The sequence below is a fragment of the Otolemur garnettii genome, unplaced genomic scaffold (assembly GCF_000181295.1).
Source record: "Otolemur garnettii isolate 467f Iridium unplaced genomic scaffold, OtoGar3 scaffold00172, whole genome shotgun sequence".
Classification (NCBI taxonomy): domain Eukaryota; kingdom Metazoa; phylum Chordata; class Mammalia; order Primates; family Galagidae; genus Otolemur; species Otolemur garnettii.
Genome location: NW_003852567.1, coordinates 1,555,348 through 1,573,401, shown reverse-complemented (window position 1 = coordinate 1,573,401; position 18,054 = coordinate 1,555,348). Strand labels below are relative to the sequence as shown.

The window sequence follows — 18,054 nt, the reverse complement described above, 5'->3', positions numbered from 1 at the left end:
ACTTTTGTTGGTTTAAATCCTATTGTATCTGCGAATAAAACTGCAACACCTGCTTTTTTCTGCTTTCCATTAGCCTGGAATATAGATGACCATCAACAAGCTATTTTAAATTCATTGTTTTTCTACTTAAAATATGGTTTAGCTTAAGACTTCTTAGCACATTTGTAAAGTCAGGTTAAATCCGATAAAGTTTCTGATTTTCCTTTTGTAACCAGAGAAGATTTTTACAACTGAAATAACATTTCAGCAAAACAAAACATCGCTAAATATTAATATTTGACAAATGGTTGCCTTGTATAATTTCTGTAAATTATACTTGTTCTGAAAAAGGTGTAATGCCGTAATGATAAAAGAGTTTTAAAAAAATCTTTTTTTTTTTTAGAGACAGAGTCTTACTTTGTTACCCTCGATAGAGTACCGTGGCGTCATAGCTCACAGCAACCTTCAGCTCTTGGGCTTAGGTGATTCTTTTGCCTCAGCTTCCCAAGTAGCTGGGACTACAGGCACCTGCCACAACACCCAGCTATTTTTTTGTTGCAGTTTGGCCAGGGTCGGGTTTGAACCCACCACCCTCAGTATATGGGGCTGGTGCCCTACTCACTGAACCACAGGTGCCACCTGAATTTTAAACAAATCTTTATCCTTTGTTTGATTTTTTAAACTCTGATCTACTGATAAAATCCTATAAATTTTTATTTTCCTGTGCTAATTACCTTATATTTATTTATTTATTTATTTTGAGACAGAGTCGTAGTTGCTCTGGGTAGAATGCCATGGTGTCATAGCACTCAAGTGATCCTTTTGCTCTAGCCCCTTGAGTAGCTGGGACTACAGGTGCCTACCACCATACTCAGCTAGTTTTTTTCTATTTTTATTATAGATGGGGGGTGGGGGAGTGTCACTCTTTCTCAGGCTGGTCTTAAACTCCTGAACTCAAGTAATCCACCAGTCTCTGCCTCCCAGAGTGCTAGGATTATAGGCGTGAGCCACTGTGCCTGGCCTAAGGGAACTAAATTGAAATAAACTCTTCAAAAACAAAACTTGGATTATTGAGTATTTAACCCTATTTAATATTAAAATGAACTTAAATGAATTAAGGAAAACCTTTCTTGTTTATAAAAACTTTTAAGTAAAAATTAAATTTTGATGAAGTCCAATTTACCTTTTTATTCTTTTGTTGCTTACACTTTTGGGGTCATTTTTTGTTTTGTTTTGTTTAACAAATATTTATCGAGTATCTATAATGCTCTAGTTAGTGTTGTAGGCCTTGGGGAGTAGTATTTTTTTTTTTTTTTTAATTCAGGGAACTTTATTGATGTTACATGACAAAGTGGGGCTCCCTAGGCCCCTCCTGTTCTTTAGGGGGTCTGGGTAGAAACTGTGTTGAGGGGAGATTCTCAGTGAGGTGGGAGACTGAGTAGGCAGGGGCACCCCAGCAGCTAAGGGCCTTTCTCTTCCTCTCGTGCTCTGGCTGGGGCTGGTGGTCTAGGGGTTCTTACTCCTTGGAGGCCATGTGGGCCCTAATATCCACCACCCTGTTGCTGTAGCCAAATTCATTATCATACCAGGCAATGAGTTTGACAAAGTGGTCATAGAGGACAATGCTAGTCCCAGCATCAAAGGTAGAAGAATGGCTGTCACTGTTGAAGTCAGAGGAGATGACCTGGTGCTCAGTGTAACCCAGGATGCCCTTGAGGGGGCCCTCTGATGCCTGCTTCACCACCTTCTTGATATCATCGTATTTGGCAGCCTTCTCCAGATGGCAGGTGAGATCCACAACTGACATGTTGGCAGTGGAGACACGGAAAGACATGCCAGTAAGCTTCCCATTCAGCTCAGGGATGACCTTGCCCATAGCCTTGGCTGCACCAGTTGAAGCAGGGATGATGTTCTGGAGAGCCTCTTGACCATCACGCCACAACTTCCCAGAGGGGCCATCCACAGTCTTCTAGGTGGCAGTGATGGCCTGGACTGTGGTCATGAGTCCCTCCATAATGCTGAAGTTGTCATGGATGACCTCAGCCAAGGGAGCTAAGCAGTTGGTGGTGCAGGAGGCATTGCTGACAATACTGAGGCTGTTTTTGTACTTCTCATGGTTCACACCCATCACAAACATGGGAGCATCAGCAGAAGGGGCAGAGATGATGACCCTTTGGCACCCCCCTGTACGTAAGCCCCAGTCTTCTCCATGGTGGTGAAGATGCCAGTGGACTCCACAACATACTCAGCGCCTGCCTCACCCCATTTGATTTTGGTGGGATCTCACTCCTGGAAGATGGTTATGGGATTTCCATTGATGACAAGCTTCCCCTTTTCAGCCTTGACTGTGCCATGGATTTTGCCATGGGTGAAATCATACTGGAACATGTAGACCATGTAGTTGAAGGGGTCGTTGATGGTGACAATATCCACTTTGGCAGAGTTAAAAGCAGCCCTGCAGACCAGGCGCCCAATCCGACCAAAGCCGTTTATTCTGACCTTCGGTTTCACCATGGTGCCTCGGGGATGCGGCTGGCGCTGCACTATAAGAAGCAGCGGCTGTCTGACGAACGGGAGGACCAGAGAGCCAGTAGTATTTATTTTTATCTTTTAAAAAAATTATTGTTTCAGGTTAATTTGAGGATACAAGGATTGGGTTATAATGTTTGCATTTGTTAGATAGAGCCCCTCTTAAAATTGTGTCCTGCCCCCAGGAGGTGTGCTATATACCTAGAGTGACCAGACATCCCGATTTTGGCAGGACAGTCCCGCTTTTCAACAATTTGTCCCGCATCCTGCAGCATTTTAAAAAAGTCCCAATTTTTGGAAAGAATGCATGACCGGGCTGGAGAACAAGAAGGGAATATACGGTTTTCGGGCGCCATATGGCTATTTCGCCAGAATGAGTTTTATATTATTTTTGTTAATTTTATAATGTTAAATTGTAATAAATAATTGCTGAGAAGTGATTATCGAGAACTGCTTATCAAAGTTTGCATTGTTGCCAGGCCCTGCCTGCCCTGTCCCTTGCCCTGCGCCCCCCCCTCCGCCCCCACTCCGCCCCAGGGCCATGTTGTCCCGCCTTACAGATGTTAAAATCTGGTCACCCTATATATACCCTAACATTGTGCCCATTAAGTGGAAGCACACTCAGCTTCCTCCCTTCTCCCCTCTCCCTGCTGCTCCTTTGTTCCCCCCCACCTTGAATTCACTGGAGTTTTTCTCTTACATGGGTGTGTATTAGATCATCTACTGGCTTCAGTATTAGAATTAAGTACATTGGATCTTGGTTCTTCTTCTTCTTTTTTTTTTACTGTAAAATAAGTTTATTGGTTGTAAAATGTCACTTATTCCCAATACTTGATGCTGCAAACTTTAGGGTCTTTGAGATATGCAGGATCCTTATATGTAACTGGCATAAACCCCATTATTTGAGCTCTTTTAATCGCTTTTGTGATTTCTTTCTGTTTCTTCCCACAAAAACCTGTTATGTGTCTTCCATAAATGCATCCAGTAAATGGAGAAATAAACTGGGACAAAAGCTGTACATTCTTATAATCTACACGGTTTCCACACAAGATAGATTTCTTAAGAGGCTCCTTATATGGATTTTCCATAGCAACAGGCATGTTCTCATTGCTGGTTACCTTTTATACTGTGAACAACCTCTGCTCCACGGCACTGAGTGAGTGCCAGGATTCATGAAACAGACAGAAGCCATTTCCAAGCTTGTCAACTTTCTCCTGCCTAGAACACTGCAAACCATAGCTGCCATGATTCCCCTTTCCTCCTCCTGATCCTTAATTCTTTTTTTTTTTTGAAACAGGAGCTGCAAGCTGTCCCCCTGGGTAGAGTGCCATGGCATTTCAGCTCACAGCAACCTCCAACTCCTGGGCTCAAGCGAGTCTCCTGCCTCTGCCTCTCAAGTAGCTGGGACAACAGGCGCCTGCCACAACGCCTGGCTATTTTTTGGTTGCAGCCGTCATTGTTGTTTGGTGGGCCCAGGCTGGATTCGAACCCGCCACCTTGGGTGTACATGGCTGGTGCCTTAGCCACTTGCGCCACAGGCGCCGAGCCTGATCCTGATCCAGTTTTGCTGGATTTAGAATTTTTGTTTGAAACTTTTTTTTTTTTTTGAGATGGAGTCTCACCATGTCACCCTCGGTAGAGTGCCATGGCATCAAAGCTCACAGCAGCCTCAAACTCTTGGGCTTAAGTGATTCTCTTGCCTCATCCTCCCAAGTAGCTGGGACTACAGGCCTCTGCCACAATGCCTGGCTATTTTTGGTTGCAGTTGTTATTGTTGATTTTAGCTGGCCTGGGCTGGGTTCGAACCCACCAGCCTCGGTGTATGTGGCTGGCACTCTACCCACTGAGCTGTAGGCGCTGCTGTTTGAAACTTTTTAAAAAATAGTTATAGATAGATATGGCTTTAGCCATATCATCCCATTTAGCCATATCATCTGGCTGCCATAGTTTTTGAAATCTTACTGAGGATCCCCTGTACATGAGTTGCTTCTCTGTTGCAGCTTTCAAAATCCTCCCTTTGACTTTGGGTTTTGACAATTTAAGTACAGTGTATTGGTGTGAATCTCTTTAAGTTTATCCTGTTTGGAGTTTGTGAATGATATGTTTATTTATGCCTTTAATTAGAATTGGAATGTTTTGGGCCATAATTTCTTCTGGGTTTTTTTTCCTGCCCTTTTCTCTCTCTTCTTCTGAGACTCTTAAAGTAAGGTACATTTGATGGTGTCCTTATGCTCTGTTTATTTTTCTTCTCAGACTCAATTGTCTTATCTTCAAGTATGTTAATCCTTTCTTTTGTCTGCTCAAAGCTATTACTGATTACCCCAATTATTTTGTTTTGTTTTATCTTATTTATTTGAGATAGAGTCTCACTTTATTGCTCAGGCTAGGGTGCTGTGGCATCAGCTTAGCTCACAGCAACCTCAAACTCATGGGTTCAAGCTATCCTCCTGCCTCAGCCTCCCAAGTAGCTAGGGCTTACAGGCACCCACCACAACACCTGGCTAGTTTTTCTATTTTTAGTAGAGATGGGGTTAGCTCTTGCTCAGGCTGGTCTTGAACTCCTGTGCTCAAATGTTCCTCTCTCTTTGGCTACCCAGAGTGCTAGGATTGCAGGCATGAGCCACCATGCCTTGCCTGAATTTTTCATTTTAGTTATTGTATTTTATGGTTCCTGAATTTCTTTTTTGGTCCCTTTAAAAAACATTTCTATCTTTTTATTGATAGTCTCATTTTGTTCTTTATTTTTATTTGTTTTTTTTTTTTTTTTTTTTGAGAAAGAGTTTTACTTTGTCACCCTCAGTAGAGTGCCACAGCATCATAGATCACAGCAACCTCAAGCTCTTGGGCTCAAGCGATTCTCTTTTCTCAGTCTCCCAAGTAGCTGAGACTATAGGTGCCCGCCATGATGCCCAGCTATTTTTAGAGATGGGCGGTCTTCCTCTTGCTCAGGTTGGTCTTGAATCTGTGAGCTCAGGCAATCCACCTGCCTCAGCCTCTGGAGTACTAGGATTGCAGGCATGAGCCACAGCACCTGGCCTGTTCATATACCATTTTCTAGATTTCCCTTACCTCTTTGTTCATGGTTTCCTTTAGCACTCTGAGCATATTTAAGGCAGATAATTTAAAGTCTTATCTAGTATGTCCAATGTGTGGCCTCCCATGGGGATAATTTATGTCAACTTTTTTTTTTCCTATTAATGGGCCATAATTTCCTGTTTCTTGGTATGCTTAGTGAGTTCTTACTGAGAACTGGGCATTCTGAGCTTTATAGTGTGGTATCTCTGGAAATTCAATTCTTTCAGTCTTCAGGGGTTGCTAATACTTCCTTGTTGAGGACTTTGCCATCAATTTATGACTTTTTAAAACTATTTTTTAAAAGTGCATATTCTTTGTTGTGTGAGGTCACTAAAGTTTCTGTTAGTGACCTGATAAAGTTTCTTTTTCTCCCTCACCACTCAAAGATATTATGCTTTTATTATTTTATTATTATTATTATTATTTTTGAGATGAGATCTTGCTCTTGCTCAGGCTGATCTCGAACTCCTGAGCTCAAAAAATTCACCCATCTCAGCCTCCAGGAGTGTTAGGATTATAAGCATGAGCCACTGTGCCTGGCTGGTATCATGCTTTTAAATCTGATCTATGCTACAAGGGAAACAGCTATATCCCAAGAGGGCTGAAACTAAGGCAAGCCTGTCCCTTTGGGACCTCCTAGATGAACCAAAATGTACAACTGCAAATTTTTGGAGGACAAGGTTCTCACTGCCTAACCTGTGACTAGCCACCCACTCCAGTAATGTGGGCTGCTATCCCCACAGTGTTGGCTGGTAGCTAGTTCACCTATGATGCTCTCTTAAGAAAGATCAGCAGCCTCTCCCTCATCAAGTATCCCCTGATTGTTATAAGTGTCCAACCAGGTTCCAGACATCAGAAGTAATTGATTCCAATTTCTCTGTCTACTTCAATGATTACTTTGGTGGAGGTAACCCCCACCCCTAGAGTTTCTTACTTTGCTATTTTGCTTGCTTTTGTTTTAGTAAATTAATTTCTTTTTTAATTTTAGGTTAATGGGAAGGTACAAACAACCAGGTTATAATATTTGAGTTTATTAGGTAGAATCCCTCTTTTTTTTTTTTTTTTTTTTTTTTTGAAACAGAGCCTCAAGCTGTCCCCCTGGGCAGAGTGCCGTGGCATTACAGCTCACAGAAACCTCCAACTCCTGGGCTCAAGCGAGTCTTCTGCCTCCCCCTCCCAAGTAGCTGGGACCACAGGCGCCCGCCACAACGCCCGGCTATTTTTTGGTTGCAGCCATCATTGTTGTTTGGCGGGTCAGGGCTGGGGATTCGAACCCGCCACCTTAGGTGTACGTGGCTGGCGCCTTAGCCAGTTGAGCTATAGGTGCCGAGCCTAGAATCCCTCTTATAGTTGTATCCTGTATCCAAAAGGTGTGCCATACACCCCTACACTGTGCTCATTAAGAGGGAGCAGCCCAACTCCCCCCTTCTCCCTCCTCCCTCATTCCCCCTCCTCCCAGCTTGAATTGAAATGAGTTTTTCTCCTCTGTAGGCAGAGCAATTTAATTTTTAAACATTTTACTTTTTTTTTTTTTAAGAGACATAGTCTCACTCTGTGGCCCTCAGTAGAGTGCTGTGGCATCACAGCTCAGAGCAACCTCCAGCTCTTGGGCTTAGGCGATTCTCTTGCCTCAGCCTCCAGAGTAGCTGGGACTATAGGCACCTGCCCCAACGTCCGGCTATTTTTGTTGTTGTTGCAGTTTGGCCAGGGCTGGGTTCGAACCTGCCACCCTTGGTATATGGGGCCAGCTCCCTACTTATTGAGCTCACAGGCGCCACCCTACATTTTACATCTTTTATTTATTTGGAATTTATCCTGGTTTATGGTGTATGAGGATTATAACTTAGAATCTATATTTAAAACTAAATTGAGACCTCAAAATTATGATCTTGGGGTCAGAACTGGAAAGTTCATCTGGTGTCCAGAGTGCTAAACTCAGCAGCAGACCCTTCCTCTCTCCCAGGCTTATTCTAGTTTTCTGAAGGTTGGCTTATGAGGGGATAGGAAAACCATAGAGAGATAAAGAGGGGATGAAGGTTAGGAGGAATGTATCAGGATAGCGATAGCCAGAAACAGAAATATTGGGCATATGATAGAGGTGTTGCTCTTGGTGAAGATGGGATGCAGAGGGAATGGGGGTTGGAGATGGGGATACTGTTGAATTGGGGATAAAGAAGTAATGTTTAACCCCAAAGTCTACAGAAGAAAGGTGCTGGAATTTGAGCAGAGATAATTGAGGCCTTCCAATAAACTGAGATCTCAATCAGGGCAGGGAGCGCCCCTGCTGGCAAGTGTCTGGAATTCCTGCAACAGGACTGGGCAAAACCAAAGAGATAAGATTTCTTGGATCTTTTACTTAAGTCTGATGGTATATTCTGACACCATAAAGTTTTAAATTTCCAGTTCCCGGTTCTCTGCCAGCCTTTGTTGTAGTGACTAAGGAGTAGTGTGTAGTTTATCTATGAAAAATTCCCAGAAAGGTAGATGAGTAGAGACATGCAGATAATTCTAGAATCACATTGTATTAGATTATTTCCAACCTTAGCTGCATTTCAGAAGCACCCGGGAAGGAAGTTTGTTAAAAATACAGATTTAGAAGTACCATCCCAGACAATTTTAAATAGAACATAAAAATAGAGTGAAAAAATGTTTACTTTGGCCAAGTACTCCAGGTAATTCTAAACCTTGGATGAGGTGGGGCAGTGAGAGTCACTGGGCCTATTCTGTTTCCCAGACCACAGTCTAGGTGGGCACAGAGCCAGGGGAAGGGGACAAGGTGGTCTGGAGAAAAGGAAGCTGGAGTGATGGCCCTCCACCTTCTTTGAGTGAGAAGACTTTCTGGCCTGCACAACTTGTAAAACTTGTTAAAAAAAAAAAAAGTGGGGGGATGGAGAAAAGGAGCAGTTTCTTGTCCTAAAATGCTAGCTTGTTCTCTCTCCAAGATACCTGCTTGTCCCCCTGCCCTTGTTTATGCCATCAGGGGGCTTCTTGTTAGTATCAGATGGTGTCCACAGCTCCTTCAGGTGCCATCCTTGCCCATCTTTCCTAGATTCAGGAAGCTCTAACCCTAAACTCCTGCCTTTAAACTAAAGCCTGCAGTGGTAGAGCAGCCTCAGACAGACGTTCCATCCTGAAGATACTGGGGTCTCTCTGCTTGTTACTGGGGCTTAGAACTAAAGTTAGGAAAACAGTGGGAGTTTTGCCAGAGGTAAAAACTTGGCAGGACAAAAAGCTAGGCCAAGAAACCGGTGCCCTGAGGGGAAGAAAAGGATAGTAAGCCCTCCAGCCCAACCCTGGAGGCATGAGAGGGAGACACTGAGGCAGCCTGGAGGGAGTGAAACCAGCAACAGTCAAAGTCCCCAGGAGAGGGGCTGGATCATGAGAGCACTAGGTACCCTTCTAGATGTTCCTGTGCCATCACCTCCTGGCCTCATCCTATCCTACATCCCATTTAAACTCTAACCGGGTGCCTCAGGCTAGACTGTATGTAGACAGTGGGGAAGGGGATACAAAGACTCAGATGGCTACACATTTGAGATGTTTGCATCTACCTACGATTCTGGTCCTCTTCGGGGAGGTTTTGGCTTGGTGAGCTACTACTGTTTGATAGCTGCTAGGGTTGTCAAGCTGCACAGGTACCTGGGGCTGACTGAGGAGTGGGGTCTACATGGCTGCCTTCAGCTCTACCCTTGCCAAGGAGTTCAGAACCAACACACCTGATCACCAAACCGAGAACTTGTCAGAGGGGCGAGGAACTGAGTTTATTCATGCCTACCTCAGCCCCAGTATCAGCAGGCCCACTACCTGTTTAGGACAGGCACCTGAGCTAATTCTAGAGTAGACAGCTTAGGTATAGGTGTTGCAAGAGTCTGGAAATCCCCACAGTGGAAAAGGCCTCATTCCCATCAGCCACAGGCCCATCTGCTTGGTGGGAGGTTCTAGGGCAGCATATCCTCCCAGACTGGCAAGCAAGAGCCAGGGAGGGGTATGGTGGGAATTTCAGCTCCAGGGCTGGGCTAGTCCTGGCATAGGATTTGGGGAGGGCTGTGCCCCCTGGGTCTGTATATCCAACAAGGGTCAAAGGGCCTGGGTGCATTGATGCTCCTGGGTTCCCAGCTGAGTGTTGAGTAGTCTAGGAACAAGATGCCCTGTGAACTGTGCAGCTGTTACTGAAGGAGCTACCAAGACCTGGCAGGCAAATGACATATCTTTATAAGTGTGTGAAATTTGTGTGCCTAGTGTAATTGCATACATTGCTCAGTGAGTAGCTACATAGGACTAGGTTTAGAGTTAGGATTATGCTTAGCATTGCTGTTGTGCTTCCAGGTGGAGTGAGGTAGTGGTAAGGATAGTGCTGGAATCTTGGTGGTGTTAAAGTAGGGTTTGGAAGTGGGTTTGTGGTTCCTGTTGATAAGAGCTAGTGCATCTTGGATTAAGGTCATGTTAGGGTTGGAGTAGGCAATGCTTGCATTTAGGATTTGGATTAAGATTGGCCAAAGAGTTAGTTATATTTTGTGTTGGAGGTTTGTTTTAAGTTTCTAAGATAGTCTGGAGAGGGAGACATAGGCAATAATGTGCAATATGGATCAGGTATAAAGGAGAGGTTGTTGGCAGTTTTCAGAGTCCTCCACACTTGAGGGGTGCAAGTGGCTGTCATCCAAGTAGGGGAGGTAGAGAGGTGGCACAGCACAGTTTTCTGTCTCAAACATATTTAGCTACATAAACATTTTTGGGTAATATCCACCAGCATTATCTTTCTGAAGTATGGTAGTTCCAAGGGTCCAATTTGAAGAACTATGGTTTTGAGTTTTTGGGGGGAAATGGCACTGGAGTTGGTCTTAGAGGTAGGGTTGATAGGGGTGTGGTTGACAAAGTTTGGGGTAAGTCATGCTGCACGTTGTCATGTTCTGTGTCACAGGCTCCTTTCTGGGAACCAGGACCTGGTTCTTCATGGTTCACTGTGGGTAACCTGGAGTTGGGGGTGGCTGTCTGGTTTGCTCTTCCCTTGATCTGTGTCAAAGAACTGGGGGTCAGGACCCTGCGGGGATGGAGCCAGCGTAAACTGGGGGCTGTTGAAGTGATTGGGTGTGTAGGTGAAGGATGGGGCTGCTGAAGAGGGCAGTGGACTCTCTTCCTGACCTTGACATTTCTTTCAGAGCACACAACCAACTGGCTGAGACCAGGGGTATATATGTATGAGTCTAAGACCATGTCATGAGTGACAAGCAACGGGACAGAGATCATAAACCAGGCTTTAGAGGAGAAAGGGAGAGATAGGCCAGGTCTGAGGTGGCCTAGAGGCTTGATGGAGGATGGATTTGGACTTCATTGTGTGAGGGTCTGTGAGATGGGCTGTGTGGTGTGTGCAAAGCTGTCTTTGTGTCTGCATGTATGTTTGTGCCTGTGTGAGCATGTCTGATTCTGGGTGTTCAGGAGTCCACGTCTTCCAGGGCATGTTTATACATACTCTGAATTAGTGTGTGAGTGGCATGGCTGTGTCTTTTTCTGAATGTACTTTTGTGTCTTGGTGTCCATGTTCATGTGTCTTTGTATGTGATTCTGTGATGGTCTTTCCTTGTACCCCTACCCCCTCCTCATCACACTCTAGCTGCCAGCACTATTTACCGCAAGGAATAGTTTTTCTTCCCGCCTTCTGGATTCCCATGTGTCAGGCAGCCTGCCCAGGGCCTGCCCCTGTGGCCTCTGTAGCAGGCCTGACCTTGGAGTGATGTACTCTGGAAATCCCCTTGTGTACTCCTTGCCTAGCCGTGGACTGAGAGAAGTTACAGCAGAGGGGCCCCAAGGCAGTAAAGAGGGGCAGTTGGCAGCACCCACCTTTCCTTCTGGAAACAGGATGTCTCTCTGGCCCCTTCCCAAGCCCCCTTGTGCTTCCCCATGCTCTCATCCAGACCAAGTATGCAGGGTTTTAGCCCCCTGTCTCTGGGCATGAGAATGGACAGCCCTCTGCACGCCTAGTCAGACCCATGAAGATCTTTCCTTCTTTCTGCCCTGCAGCACCTTACATACCTCCTTGTGCTTCTCATATCCCCACCTGAACTCAGTGCTGCCCTTGCTTCTTTTCTCTCCCTGCAGTGGATACGGGAACTGTTCTTGTCCTTCCTTCTATGACAGGCCTGGCCTATGCCATGGGCTCCAGAGGGCAGGTGGAGCATGAGGCCTAGATTGGCTGGTAAAGCAGCAGAGGCACAATCACCTCCCACCTGGTGCAGGAAGCAACGTCTCTCCATGGCATTGATTTCTGTGCTCCTCCTGTGTTCCTTGTTGTCCTCATCCTCTCCAACTCAGCTTTAATAGAAGTAGCTGGTGGAGAAGCCACTCTTCTCCCATTGCTGGTGGTTGGTTGCCTGAAATTCCTCCAGCCAATTCTAAGTGGTTTTCTGGAGAGTATAAGGAAAGAGCCCTAGAAGGTCAGGTGTGCTCAGCGTGTCATGATGTGACCTCACAGGGCCACATCATGTATTCCCAGTGTCTATTCTCAGTTCTGGAGTTGGAAATTCTCTTATTTATTTATTTCAGAATATTATGGGGGTACAAGCTTTTTTGGTTACATGAATTGCTTTGAGTACAGCAAAAGTGAAAGTTATAAATGTACAGTTTGAGTGAAAGTTATAAATGTGTCCCTCACCCGGATAGTGTGCATTGTGCCTATCAGGTATGAATTTATCCATCCTCTCCCCTCCTGTCCCCTCCCACATGCTTGTTTTCTATTGAGTTTTACTGCCAAATGGGCACATGGGTGCGGATCAATTAATTTCAGTTTAATTTTAGTACGTGTGGTCTCCAATTCCATCCAGGTTGTTGCCAAAGGTATTAGTTCAGTAGTACTCAATGGTATATGTATACCACATTTTATTAATCCACTCATGTATTGATGGGCACTTGGGTTGGTTCCCTATCTTTGTGATTGTGAATTGTGCTGCCATAAATCAAGTGCAGGTGTCTTTTTGGTAAAATGACTGTTTTTTTCCTTTGAGTAAATACCCAACGGTGGGATTGCTGAATGAAATGGTAATTCTTTTAGTTCTTTGAGGCATCTTCATATGATTTTCCATAGAGGTTGTACTCGTTTGCAGTGGAGTAGGAAATTCTTGAGTTTGTGCCCTACATGAGACTTTTGCTTCTGATTTTTGCCTCCCTTGTGATAGAGAGTAGGATTGTGCTAGGGTTATAGGATGGAAGGAGAAAAGCTTCATCCCTCATCAGCATCCTCATGAATCATAGGCTCTGACCCTGACTTCTCAGCTCTTGGCTTTGCTGAGAACTCAGAATCCTATAGATAAAGGCTGCAGCTCATTTCTCCGTCCCCAGTGCTTTGTCATGGGACTTTGGTCAGCAGTATGAGCCTGTGCTGGCCTTAAGCAGTTAGGAATCTGCAGGAACCATGGGATAAGCCTGACCCACCCTAAACCAGGATGTGTGCAGGCTAACCCCAGCTTCCCACCTGATGCTGCTGTGACCCCTCTGAGTCAATTCCCTTTAGTCCAGGCTTCCTAGCTCTGTGACTGTCTGCCCAACTGCAGGCATGGAGGATGTACCTGTCCCAAGACCTTCTTTGACCTTTGAGGATGCTTTAGGAGAATACCTGCTGAATGTTGGTGTAGGAGGCCTGAGTCTTGTGCCTCCCTTCTCTGGGGGACATTGAGGGGCTGGGCCCCCATACCTTCGGTACAGAATCACCGTTCAGAGGAGGGACACATCATGCTTCTTCCCACACTGGCTCTTCTGTATCCAAGCAGTGGACACATTGTGCTAAATGCTGGGGTCCAATCAGAGGAAGCGAGCCCTGCCACCATTTCCTCCTGTTTGATGGGATGGTGAGTGATCCTGGATTTCCTTAGGAACCAGAGTCATCCCACTGTCCCTCATGACACAAAGAAGCCTAGCACTTCCTGTCCTGCCTCGTGCTCTTGGCTCTCTGTGGTAGGTCAGTGGGGTGGGGTTGGGGGGGACTGCAGAGGTGCCACCTTCTGAGGGATATTAGATGGCCAAAACAGAGGTCTGTCCCTTTCACTCTGGGCAGTCTTTTTGGTTTCTTGCTTTCCAGTCCCACCCCCAGTGCCTCCCTGGTCCCTTACTGAGCCCTAGGATGCTGCCCCTGCCATTTCTCTCCAGAGCCATGCTCTTGCTCAGGCTCTGAGCATTTAGAGGTTTCTCTGTGATCTCTCCTGCTGCTCCAGTGTCCCAGGAGCTTCACACACATCACTAGCAACTTCAGTCACCTTTTCCTTTTCACCTGGACTCTCCCAGGATTTTCACAGCCCACCAACTCCTTAGGCCCTATGAGAAACTTTCCGTGGTTCCTTGCAAGATCCCTGTCTACCTCTAGCTTTCTGGATTTGGTTCTTCACATTAATTCCTTTTCTTACAGCCATGGTCCCTTCCTATTTCCCCACTCATTCTTCTGGGTCTTTGCCCACACTCTTAGGTGTGGAGGAAACCTTTCTTAATTCACAAAGTCCTCCTTTATTAATGCTATCTTCTCTCTACCACTAACAAGTGTCTGTGCTTTTAGCCAACAGCGGCCCCTCCGCCTGACCCTTGCTTCCCCCCTCACTTCTGCACCACATCATTGCTCCAGCAGGTCTCCCTGCATCATCAATTCATTCCTTTCAATTGGATCTTTTCATCAACATCCAACATGCTATGTCTCCAATCTTTAAAGAAAACAAACCCTGTTGGTGCAATTGCCTCATATTTCTGCACCTTTATTTGAATAAAACTTCTTGGGGGAGTTTATTACACAAGTTATGGGCAATTGCTTTCTTTGCTTTCTCTCTTGAATCCACTCTAGTCACAACATCTCTATGACTCACCAGAGGCTGTTTTTTTTTTTGAGACAGAGTCTCACTCAGTCACTGTAGGGTTAAGTGTTGTGGAGTCATAGCTCACAGCAACCTGAAACTCTTAGGCTCAAGTGATTCTCTTGCCTCAGCTTCCCAAGTGGCTGAGATTATAGGCGTCTGCCCCAACACCCGGTTACTTTTAGAGATGGTGTCTCACTCTTGCTCAGGTTGGTCTCTGAGCTCAAGCAATCTGCCAACCTCCCTCCATCCCCCACCGAGTGCTGGGATTACAGTTGTAAGCCATGCCTGGCCTTCAGAGGCTATTCTTCTTAAGGTCATGAATGATCTCTATGTTGCCAAATCTAATGCTCCTTATCTTCCTTGGCCAATTGACAACTTCTCACACAGTAGACCACTCTCTGACATTTCTCTCTTGTTGAAGTATTCCACAATCTTCTGGTTTTCCTTGTGTTTCACTGGATGTTGCTTCTCAGTGTTTTCTCTTTACTGCTTCCTGCTTTATTTTTTCAATTTCTTTCTTTCTTTTTCTCTCTTTTTTTTGGAACAGAGCCTCAAGCTGTTGCCCTGGGTAGAGTGCCATGGCATCACGGCTCACAGCAACCTCCAACTCCTGGGCTCAAGCGAGTCTCCTGCCTCCACCTCCCAAGTAGCTGGGACTATAGGCCCCTGCTACAACGCCTGGCTATTTTTTGGTTGCAGCTGTCATTGTTGTTTGGCGGGCCCGGGCTGGATTCAAACCTGCCAGCTCAGGTGTATATGGCTGGCGCCTTAGCCGCTTGAGCCATAGGCACTGAGCCACTTTTTCTTTTGAGACGGAATCTCACTATGTTGCCCTGGGTAGAGTGCTATGGCATCACGGCTCACAGCAACCTCCAACTCTTGGGCTTAAGCGATTCTCTTGCCTCCGCCTCCCAAGTAGCTGGGACTATAGGCCCCTGCCACAATGCCTGGCTGTATTTTTCAGTTTCTTACCATTGAAATATCTCAGGTTCAGTCGTTAGATCCCTCCATTTATACTTAGTTATTCAGTGATCTTATCTAGTCATCTATATCTATTTATCTACTTATCTGTCTACCTATCAACCTACCTGTCATCTTCTTGGGGGAGATGGGACTCCTTCTTCAGGGAGGTAGTACTCTCCCTGAAGCCCATCAGACTTCTGTGTTGAGGATAGATATTTGGGCCTAAGATCTCAGGATGAAATGGATCAAAAATATTATTTCAGGTTAATGTGAGGGTATAGACGACCAAATCACAATATTTGAATTTGTTAGGTAAAGTCCCTCTTAGGTAAAGTCCTGTACCCAAAGGTATGACATACACTCCTACTTTGTGCCCATTCAGTGAGAGTACCCCAAACCTCCCTCCCCTCTCCTCCCACTCTATTTTCCCCCTCCCCCAACTTGAATTGAAATGAGTTTTTCTCCTATGTGGGTGTGAATTAGATTGTCTGTTGGCTTTATACTAGTATTGAGAACATTGGATATTTGCTTTTCTATTCTTGTGATACTTTTCTGAGAAGAATGTGTTTCAGCTCTATCCAGGTTAATAAAAAAGATGTGTAGTCACCATTTTTTCTGCTCAAGTTCCTTTATCAACTATGCAGGTGAGGCTGGGAGAAGCTGTGTGGAATGGCAACCCACCTGAAGTGTGAGTTAAAGCTCCTTCCCTAGATGGGAATTTTTAGCCTTCTTCATGCCTTCCCTTAACAAAATACAACAAAGACAAGGAGAAGACAGACAATTCTTTGTTTAGACATATAAAGTGTATTTCAGGTGGGGTTTTGTCCCACCTGCACATTTATAGATATGAAATAGGAGTCTTCTTAAAGGGATGCTGAAGTTGGGCAGCCTACAACCTGTCCTTCATTGCCCTGTGTATTCTCCTCGAACAGGCCTCAGTGTTTCTGAGATGAGGGTTGGTAGCTAAGGTGGATGCCCCTGGTCGAGTGGCAAAAGCCCCTCGGTGAGTGGCAAAAGCCCCTCGAGGATAGTGCTGAAGGCAGTGACGGCGGCAGCCCAGGACTGAGGCAGAGCCAGGTTGTCTGGAGCGAAGCTGGAGATTATTGTCTGCGCAACGGGTGCCACCCAAGGCCACCAGTACCATTGGCTTCTCAGTGCGGGAAGACTGGGCCTTGGAGTGCCCTGTTGGCTTCTCCGTCCTAGTTCTTCCCTTAGGGCTTTTGGCTGGAACCAGGCTCTTTTCAACATTTTCTTTCCTGGTTTTGGCCACTTTCTCAGCTATAGAGAACATGGATTCCTCATGCCGTTTGCTTTTGGTCATAGGGTTAATATGGTGTAGGAAGGATTTTATTTTATTTTTCCAGCTAGACTCTGGGAGGCTGGGCCTTTTGTGAGTAAAGGCTGGCATCACCTGTTCATGCAAAACCTGGTCTTGCAAAGTTTGGCCCTGCAAAGGCTTATCCTTGATTAGTTGGCTTGGGAAAGGCTGGCCCTGTGAAGACTGGGGCACCTCACTCTGGGCAGTTTTAGGAATTATTTCTGGTTTGAGGATGACATTTAGCTCAGTTTGACTGTCTTGCAGGGCATTCTCAGGTGCTTTCCCCCCAGGGGCTCCTGGGTGTAGGTCTGACAGCTCAGGCTGAGGGTGATGCTGGGGGCTGTGTTGACAGGGATGAGCAAGATGATGAAATCTATGGCTGTGTCTCCAGGAGCCTTGGGATATCTTGTTCGGAAGCCTGTCTGCTGGCCTCTGGTCTTCACCAGGGTGTCTTTCTTCTCTGGTTGAGGAGAGACTAAACCCTGCATCCCCTGCTCCATGGTCCCCAACTACTTTGGGTTTCCCTGGATCTTCTATCTTTTCTGCCAATGTGGGGACTTGGGCTGAGTCCTTGCTCTTGTCTGGGCTTTGGGGCTCAGGGCTCCAGGGTTCCTCCAGGCTGGGGTTGTTCACACTGGCCTCCACCTGAACACAAAGCACCTGGGCCTCTGTCATGTACCCACTGGGTTGTGGAATCTTGGAGATCCAGTGGGCAGAACCTTGGGGCACTGCTCTGGAACTAGGTTGCTTATGGTCCTGCTGCACTGGCTTCAAGTCAGTGGCCAGCTGTTCTGTAACGTTAACTGGATGTAAGTCTGGGGCACGAGTGTCTGGTGGGATGGACAGTTCCTGGACCAACATTTCTCCTTGGTTATCTAGACTCCTATGAGAGTCCCGTGTGAATTTGTCCTCTGGGACTGCTGCAGTTTGTTCCATGGACTCTCTCGCCCTTATGGGAATTCCCATTTGAATCTCTAGGATCTTTTTTCTGAGGTGGAAATTCAGTTTGGCCAAGATATGTGTCTTGAGTGACACAGGGTTAGAAGAATGTATCTGGCTCTGTTGAGACACCGCCTCCATCGTTCCTTCCACTTCCACTGCAGGCTGGAGCTCTTCCGCAGCATCTGCACAAGTCTCATTGTTGTCTTGAGAGCAGGGCCCAGGGCTTGAACGCTCTCCTTCAAGTGAGATCATCTCAGCCAGAGGCTCTGCTGGAACTTCGACAGACTCAGGCACCATCTCTGTGGTGACAGGTTTGCTAGTGACAGCAGGGGCCATGGCTCTGGAGAGAGCTACATAGTAGAGAGCAGGCAGCCCTGACAGGAAGGCCAGATACTTGTGCCGTAAAGTTGTCTCCAGTTTCTC

General features: G+C 46.0%; 2 protein-coding genes and 1 pseudogene across 2 annotated transcripts in view; all 3 read right to left on the bottom strand.

The window, feature by feature from the left end:
* Nucleotides 1-1,388: 1,388 nt before the first annotated feature.
* LOC100945945 lies at nucleotides 1,389-2,517 on the bottom strand (annotated as a pseudogene).
* An 809-nt stretch (nucleotides 2,518-3,326) lies between these two features.
* Nucleotides 3,327-3,754, bottom strand: LOC100945626 (28S ribosomal protein S18c, mitochondrial-like). Its single transcript, XM_023519349.1, has 3 exons — nucleotides 3,636-3,754; nucleotides 3,554-3,578; nucleotides 3,327-3,521 (listed from the first exon to the last, which is right to left on the bottom strand). Exons 1-3 carry the CDS (start codon nucleotides 3,752-3,754, stop codon nucleotides 3,327-3,329), a joined length of 339 nt encoding a protein of 112 aa, XP_023375117.1.
* Nucleotides 3,755-16,260: 12,506 nt separating this feature from the next.
* Nucleotides 16,261-18,054, bottom strand: part of LOC100945310 (protein FAM205A-like) — a 6,557-nt gene continuing 4,763 nt past the window's right edge. The window contains exon 5 of the mRNA XM_012811652.1: nucleotides 16,261-18,051. Within this exon, the coding sequence (XP_012667106.1) occupies nucleotides 16,261-18,051 (1,791 nt within the window). The remainder of the gene's footprint in view (nucleotides 18,052-18,054) is intronic.

Bases quoted from the DNA above. Each gene is read 5' to 3' on its own strand.
- LOC100945626 (XM_023519349.1), bottom strand. From the start codon at position 3,754: ATGGCAGCTATGGTTTGCAGTGTTCTAGGCAGGAGAAAGTTGACAAGC. The intron at 3,579-3,635 runs GTATAAAAGGTA...AATCCATATAAG, and splicing joins TGGAGCAGAGGTTGTTCACA to GAGCCTCTTAAGAAATCTAT. The intron at 3,522-3,553 runs GTGGAAACCGTG...AAGAATGTACAG, and splicing joins TCTTAAGAAATCTATCTTGT to CTTTTGTCCCAGTTTATTTC.